The following is an 8,721-nucleotide window of genomic DNA, read 5'->3' on the forward strand; positions in this document are numbered from 1 at the left end:
CAGAACTAGAACAGAACTAGAACAGAACTAGAACAGAACTAGAACAGAACTAGAACAGAACTAGAACAGAACTAAAACAGAACTAGAACAAAACTAGAACAGAACTAGTACAGAACTTGAGCAGAACTGGAACGGAACTGGAACAGATTTAGAACAGAACTAGAACGGAACTGGGACAGAGTATAGATAAGAGGCCCTTAATTTTTTTTAGATATTTTATTATCTGTTAAACCGCCTGAAAAGTTTGTTGGAGTATTAAAGTTTTTCCTGTAAACGTGTGTTTATGTATCTCAAGCCTTTTTTATAATGCAAATAGATAGATGCTTTGCAACACTAAAAATTGACTCTTGTTGTTGTTGCATAAGTGTGTGCGTATGTTGTATGTAAATTCACACACACATACACGTGTGTGAATGCAACTATACATACACAATGAAAATAGGCTTTTGAAAGTGTAAAATAAAATTTATTTAAAATACTTACAGACAAACATGGGTGATTTTTTGTACAAGAAAAAAAAAACGAAATTAAATAAATATATAAATGTATATAAAACTAAATACATATAGATGCATATATATAGAAAAATATATACATATAAACGTACATACATACACATGAATGTATGTAAATGTTTGTATATTTATAAATTTCAACATTTATGTAGTAATGTCTGTTTTTATATAAATTTAAAACTCTTATATACATATTTATGCGTTTGTTTGTATTTCTATGTATATTTAGTAAATTTTTTATTTATACAATTTATATTATTTATAAAAAATTATTTTTTCTCTATATACAAATATACATACGTACATATGTATATTTAATCATTTGCAAGTGTTTGTTAGAGTGTGTCTGTGTGTGTGTGTGTACATTATTTATATTTGATTTGAAATTGATGATTACAAACAAAAAAATTATATATAATATAAATACACTTTTTATACCTACAATTTGTATGTGAGTGTGTGTGTGTGTGATTGCATATTAATGTACACACATAAAAAACATACATCTAAAACTTAAAAGTGCATCTGTATTTATGTATAAAAAAAACAACAACAACAACTAATATGTATAAAAAATGCATAAAATAAAATAAATATTATCTAAAATACATACAAAATCATTTTTGTGTACAGTCTAGACAAAACATGTGTTACTATTTTCAACAATTAGAAAACAAAAGTCAAGAGTGATTTTATTTAAAGCTTTAATAGTTGTATGAATCTAATATAAATTATTACTGGCATTAAATACAAAAGAATACAAAAATACTTTGAATAGAACATTTTCTATAGAAAACTGCCTTGAATATACGCATTTCTATAGTAAACTGTTTTAGGAAGAATTTTCTCTATATATAACTGGCTTGAGGGTTCACTGTCTTAAGGAGACATTTTCTAAATTTCTTTTTTTAAAAACTGCCTTGAAAAGACACTTTTCTATAGAAAACTGCCTTAAGAAACAGTGTTGCCTCAAAAGGACATTTTTCTAGAGGATTTTTTAAGGAAAAACTTTTATATAGAAAACTCCCTTAAGGAGACATTTTTACAAAATCTGCCATAAGGAGACAGTGTGCCTTAAAAAGCTGACTTAAGGAGAAACTTTTCCATAGAAAACTGCCATGAGAACAAACTTTTCTAAAGCAAAATGACTTAAGGATACATTTTTCTTTAAAAAACTGCCTTGAGCAACACTTTTCTTTAGCAAACTGCCATGAGGAGACACTTTTCCAAGTAGAGAGACTTTACTACAGGAAACCCCCTTGAAAAGACACTTTTCTATAGAAAATTGCCTTAAGATGATACTTTTCGGTAGAAAATTTCCTCAAGGAGACACTTTTCGGTAGAAAACTGAAATGAGAAACACTTATCAACAACAAAATTATAAAAACTGCTTTAAGGGAACTTTTTTATATAGAAAACTTCTTCGATTAGATACTTTTCCATAGAAAACTGCTATGAGGAAACACTTTTGTATAAAAAAACTGCCCTAGAAGAAAACTGCTTTGAAGAGTCACTTTGAGGACACACTTTCTTATAGAAAAATGTCTTAAGGACAAATCCTTTATAAAAACAGCCTTGAGAGACAGTTTTTTTAAAGGAAACTGCCATGAGGAGATACTTTTCTATAGAAAATTGCCATGAGTGAAAATTTTTAAAGAAAACTGCCTTGAGGAGACACTTTTCTATTGGAAATTGTAATAAGGTGACACATTTTCATAAAAAAACAGTCGTGGGAGACACTTTCGTAAAGAAAACTGCCACAATAGACACTTTTCTAAAGAATACTGCCTTGAGAAGAAACTTTTATATACAACACTGTCTTGATGAGACACTGTTTTGTGGGAAACTGACTTGATGAGGCACTTATATATTTCTTCATTTGGAGACACTGTTCTGTAGAAAACTGTCTTTGGAGACACTTTTTGTTAGTCAGTCAGTTAGTTAGTTAGATAGATAGATAGATAGATAGATAGATAGATAGATAGATAGATAGATAGATAGATAGATAGATAGATAGATAGATAGATAGATAGCTAGATAGATAGATAGATAGATAGATAGATAGATAGATAGATAGATAGATAGATAGATAGATAGATAGATAGATAGATAGATAGATAGATAGATAGATAGATAGATAGATAGATAGATATATAGATAGATAGATAGATAGATAGATAGATAGATAGATAGATAGATAGATAGATAGATAGATAGATAGATAGATAGATAGATAGATAGATAGATAGATAGATAGATAGATAGATAGTTAGTTAGTTAGATAGTTAGTGAGTTTGTTAGTTAGTTAGTTAGTTACAAAAACATTCCCTCTTCCTTCCCTGAACTAAGAAGAATTTGATCTAGTTAGTTAGTTAGTTAGTTAGTTAGTTAGTTAGTTAGTTAGTTAGTTAGTTAGTTAGTTAGTTAGTTAGTAGTTAGTTAGTTAGTTAGTTACAAAAACATTCCCACTTCCTCCCAGAACAAAGAACAATTTGATCTACTCAGCCACATTCTACTCCACAGCTAAAAGTCCTTTCACTTTAAACAATTCTAAAACATTTTAAACTACTAATTATTAAACAAAAATCCCTAATAACAGAAAATACGTGTCAAATTAGTTAGTGACCTTAAAGTCAGTCAATAATTAATTATATAAACTTGTAAATGCAGCAATTATATGTTACGTGCAACACAAAACATTTCATTAACAAACAGCTAAATACTTCCTTCAATAATGTGGCTGCAACACAGCAACCACCGCTTACCATCTACCACAGCAAGAACAACAATAATAGAAAACATAAATAAAACATTAATGAAAGGAATGTTACCTAAAGTGTATGGATGCAACAAGATGGGCTGGCTATAGAAAAGTGTGGCAGGCAGTCTATATGTGGTGAGAATGTGCAAAGTATATGCATGTGCGACGACGTTAAAACCAGCAACATCGCAACGGTGGCTAAAAATTAAATACGTCCTCGACCTAGTTCGATGTCAATGTTATTGTGCCACAAACATATACACTAAATGCCACATGCACACACACTCACACAGAGAACAACAATAATAAGGCTGTTAAAGCAAAAGGCAAAGTCACTAAAGCTAAAGGCAACAAACATCATCATCGTCAACACCGTCAACATCTCCTCCGCCAACAAGAGCAGCAAAAGCAACAGCATCAAAAGCACCAGTACCAACACCATAGCCATTGCCATAATCAACGCCATCAACATCGTTGTCGTTTGTAGAAAGTGTAAAAAGCAACACATTTTCACACAAACTCCCACTTAAGGCAGCCACATTTGGTAGTATCATACAACAGGCATAAGTTTCCCACGTTAAATTTTTAGAGAATGATGATTATTCGTGTACCTCAACCAGCAACCACCAAAACGCCATTGACTCAACCGCATGCAACAGCAATAAAAACAAAATACAATGTACTTTGTCGTCTCGTTACATTTGACTCCTCCATCGACAATCTACAATAAACAGTTGGAAAAATCTCTTCTGACTCTATAAGGTGCTAGTTGACTGACTGACGACTCCTTTTGGCACAATAACCACGACAAAACAAAATGCGAATAATAATAATAATAACGACGATGGCGATGAGGAGGTAGACGCCAACAGAGCTGCTGCGCCAACGATGCTGTTGTTATGAGTAAAGAGGTGTTTTGTGTTGCATTCATTGATGTTGGTTAGTGGCTTAAAGGTGGCAGTTGAGTTGCAAAGTGCAAATATTTATGTCCTTGCACTTGCAAGCCTTCATTCAATGTTACTGGCCTTAGCCTCAGCACTCTCTCAAACACATATGTCATCCCAACAAACTTCTCGTTTGCTCTACTACCACACAAGATGTGCTTTACAGCCTCCTGCCTAAAACTACCATTTTCATGCAAATCTCTAACTCCGCCAACACCTTCTCAATGTTAAACGTAAATTCCACTGCACTTTGCATTGATTAGAATGCAGGCCAATGCACCTTGCTTTGTGCACAACCAACGAAACATATAACCACCACCATTCCTCTAGAAAATGTTCCTCCTACTCCTTTAAATCCTACAAAAGTTCAACATCCTTCATAACTCTTTCCTGATGCTTTTACTAAGTATTTTACGTTATTTATTTTCTACTCTCTTTTTTTTGTGTTTTAGTTTTTAACTCTCCCTCTCACTTCGTGTTAGCTCCACTTCTTTATATTACTAAACTTCCTTTATATCCTAGTTTTCTAGTTGAGTTTAGAAAGAGACCTTAACTTTAAACTCAAACTTTCCCAACAAAATCTTCCCCAAATTCTGCAGTTACTCTCTTAGTTATTCTATTTTGTTTTATTGCCAAATACTCTTGGTTTTCTCTTCCTTTGCTGGGATGTAGTGTGGGTATCTGTTGGAAATCCTTGTGTTATTTTAAAGGTTTGTGCCTGTATTTTACTCTCCTCTTCACTTACCCGCCAAATAGACTTTTGTACTTTGTTAAATACTATGTCTCTATTTATTAGAATTGTTTGTTCTCTTTTTTTGTACTCCAACATTCTTATTTAGTTGTTCTCTTTCTTTTGAGGTTTTAATGAAAGTGTAAGAGAATATGTACTCTTATACACTTTCAATAACCCATGCAATATTTTGCAAAGGATTTTATATGTTATGAAAAATTAATGCTAAATTATGTTGAACTAACAGAACAAAACTAAAACAGAACTAGAACAGAATTAGAACAGAACTAGAACAGAACTAGAACAGAACTAGAAAGGAACTAGAACAGAACTAGAACAGAACTAGAACAGAACTAGAAAAGAACTAGAACAGAACTAGAGCAGAACTAGAACAGAACCAGAACTAGAACAGAACTAGAACAGAACTAGAACAGAACTAGAACAGAACTAGAACAGAACTAGAACAGAACTAGAACAGAACTAAAATAGAACTAGAATAGAAGTAGAACAGAAGTAGAACAGTAGAACTGAACTAGAACTGAACTAGAACTGAACTAGAACTGAACTAGAACAGAACTAGAACAGAACTAAAAGAGAACTAGAACAGAACTAGAACAGAACTAGAACAGAACTAGAACATAACTAGAACAGAACTAGAACAGAACTAGAACAGAACTAGAACAGAACTAGAACAGAACTAGAACAGAACTAGAACAGAACTAGAACAGAACTAGAACAGAACTAGAGCAGAACTAGAACAGAACCAGAACTAGAACAGAACTAGAACAGAACTAGAACAGAACTAGAACAGAACTAGAACAGAACTAGAACAGAACTAAAATAGAACTAGAATAGAAGTAGAACAAAACTAGAACAGAACTAGAACAGAACTAGAACAGAACTAGAACAGATTTAAAACAGAACTAGAACAGAACTTGAACAGAACTAAAACAGAACATGAACAGAACTAGAACAGTACTAGAACAGAACTAGAACAGAACTAGAACAGAACTAGAACAGAACTAGAACAGAACTAGAACAGAACTAAAACAGAACTAGAAAAGAACTAGAACAGAACTAGAACAGAACTAGAACAGAACTAGAACTGAACTAGAACAGAACTAGAACAGAACTAGAACAGAACTAGAACAGAACTAAAACAGAACTAGAACAGAACTAGAACAAAACTAGAACAAAACTAGAACAGAACTAGAACAGAACTAGAACAGAACTAGAACAGAACTAGAACAGAACTAGAACAGAACTAGAACAGAACTAGAACAGAACTAGAACAGAACTAGAACAGAACTAGAACAGAACTAGAACAGAACTAGAACAGAACTAGAACTGAACTAGAACTGAACTAGAATTGAACTAGAACTGAACTAGAACTGAACTAGAACTGAACTAGAACTGAACTAGAACTGAACTAGAACTGAATTAGAACTAAACTGAACTAATCTGAAGTAGAACAAAACTAGAACTGAACGAAAACTGAACAAGAACTGAACTAGTACTACAACTGAAGTAGAGCTAGAACAAAACTAATACTGAACTAATATTGAACTAAACCTAATTAGAGCTAAACTATAACTGAACTAGAACTAAATCAGAACTGATCGAATGAACATGACCTAATTTAGAACTTAGCGGAACTAATACTGTACTAGAACTTACTACAGCTAATAAGAACTGAACTAGAACAGAACTAGAGTTGATGTAGAACTGAACTAGAACAGGGCGAGAACAAAACTGGAACAAAAGTAGAACTAGAACTGATCTAGAACAGAACTAGAACCAAATAAGAACTGAACTAGAGCTGAACTAATACTTAACTAGAACTAGAAAGAGCTAAGCTAGAACTGAACTAGAACAGAACTAGGATAAAACTAGAATAGAAGTAAAATTGAACTAGAACCAAATTAGAACTGAACTAGACTAGAATTGAAGATTTTAATAAAAATTCGATTTGAAAAGAATCATATTTTCTATAAAATTAGATATTTCACTGAAAGTTATTCACTATAATCATATTTTTCTATAAGAAAATTATCATTATAAAAAACTTTTCTACAATTTTTTTTAATTAATAATATTGTTTTTATAAAACATAAATAAATATATAATTTTTTTATTAAAAATTCTTACAACTACAACAATGAGTGTTAAATTAACAATTATTTTTAATAACTTTTTCTTGAAAATAAAAATTTTACAACTAAATTGGGATATTTCTAAGGATATTTAAGATGTTAGAGAAACAAAGTTAAACAAGGAAAAAATGAACACATTTAAAAGAAATTCATCATAAGTAATTAATGAAAAGTATTAATAATTAAAAGTAGAATTAAGGAAAAGAGATTGCGAGTGAGTTGTTCAAAACAAATAATTAAAATATTCATCAAAATATTCACTTAAAACCAATTCATCTTCACTGTCATGCTGATGATGTACAGCTATCTTATGGGCATTTGTATAGAGATCATTAATATCGGCAAAGTCATCATCTGTAATAGATACAAGGGGATTAGTTTTATATAAAAATTGTAATTTATTTTCATATTAACCTTTATATTTATGTTTTCGACTTAAACGAGTTTTCGAAGATAAAACTGCTTCATCTAACATATCGTATTCATTAGATTTACTTTCTCGTGAGTATCTTACGGGAGGAGCTAAAAACCAATAGTTCCTTAAAATAGTTTTCAATCCTGGCAGTTGTCTTAGTTCTTCCAAGGCCTTAGGTTGTTTCACTAAAGCTCTAAAAGCTCTCAATTGTAAACATTCCACTTGAGAGGTGGCATTCATTAGTCGAATACAGGATTTGGCGGCTGTGGAACAAACCATGGGATAGAGTTTTAGTTGGGGATCATTAGGAATGTTGCAATAGGCTACACCCAAAGAGCGACGATTAAGAAAGAATTCTAATTGGCCACGCATACGATCGAGTAATACTCCCACTATACAGCCCTGAGAGAATTTCTGTCCATATTTTAAATGCACACCATTATGACGAATTTTCCCCTCATAAGAGAAACCCCATGACTGGGAGTTGGTACCCAAGGCAGACACAAAATGGAATTTAAATTGTGTAAGATCGAATTTATCGGTACCAATGCCAAACATCTGAAATTAGAAAAAAAAATAGTTTTAAAAATATATTAAATTTTTGTACCACCCTCGCACTCCAAATCACCAGTCTTATTTATAATTGTTATTCATTAAAACTAATTCTCACAATTAATTTAAATTGTTATTACAATCACATCTCATCCACAGCATGTACATATGGTTTGCCGTGTTGTTTTTTTTTATTGTTCAACTTGCGTATGCAAATAAAAATTTACATTTAATTTAAATTAAATGCATTTTATTAGAAAAAATAAAACAACAATAGTAATAAAAAAACACTCCCAGCTTAAGCTAGCTAGCCAGCCAGCTAGCTAGCACTTACAACGAGAACGTAGTATATGTCAGGTTTTGTTTTTTTTTCTTAAAGTCTCATATGCGCTTCTAAATATTAAAGATATTTTAAACTGTTTGTTTAGAAATAAAAATAATTTATTTTATCTTGATTTTAATTTAAATATGGAAAATTTTCTAGAAGATTTGCTTTTAGGAATTTAAATAATCTGAACTAGAACTGAAGTAGAACTGAGCTAAAACTGAGGTAGAACTGAACTAGAACTGAACTAGAACTGAACTAGAACTGAACTAGAACTGAACTAGAACTGAACTAGAACTGAACTAGAACTGAACTAGAACTGAACT

At 31.5% G+C, this 8,721-nt stretch overlaps 1 protein-coding gene and 1 long non-coding RNA gene across 2 annotated transcripts in view; one reads left to right on the plus strand and one right to left on the minus strand.

Annotated features, from left to right (window-relative positions):
- The window catches only part of LOC124420090, a 175,436-nt gene that overhangs the window by 25,772 nt on the left and 140,943 nt on the right, over positions 1–8,721 (plus strand). The gene's annotated exons all lie outside the window — the stretch shown is intronic.
- Positions 7,102–8,721, minus strand: part of LOC111682611 (SPRY domain-containing SOCS box protein 3) — a 10,694-nt gene continuing 9,074 nt past the window's right edge. The window contains exons 2-3 of the mRNA XM_023444602.2: positions 7,518–8,076; positions 7,102–7,457 (exon numbers count right to left, since the gene is read on the minus strand). Coding sequence (XP_023300370.2) covers positions 7,327–7,457; positions 7,518–8,076 — 690 coding nt within the window. The 3' untranslated portion in view covers positions 7,102–7,326. The remainder of the gene's footprint in view (positions 7,458–7,517; positions 8,077–8,721) is intronic.

This window comes from Lucilia cuprina, chromosome 5, assembly GCF_022045245.1.
Source record: "Lucilia cuprina isolate Lc7/37 chromosome 5, ASM2204524v1, whole genome shotgun sequence".
Classification (NCBI taxonomy): Eukaryota; Metazoa; Arthropoda; class Insecta; order Diptera; family Calliphoridae; genus Lucilia; species Lucilia cuprina.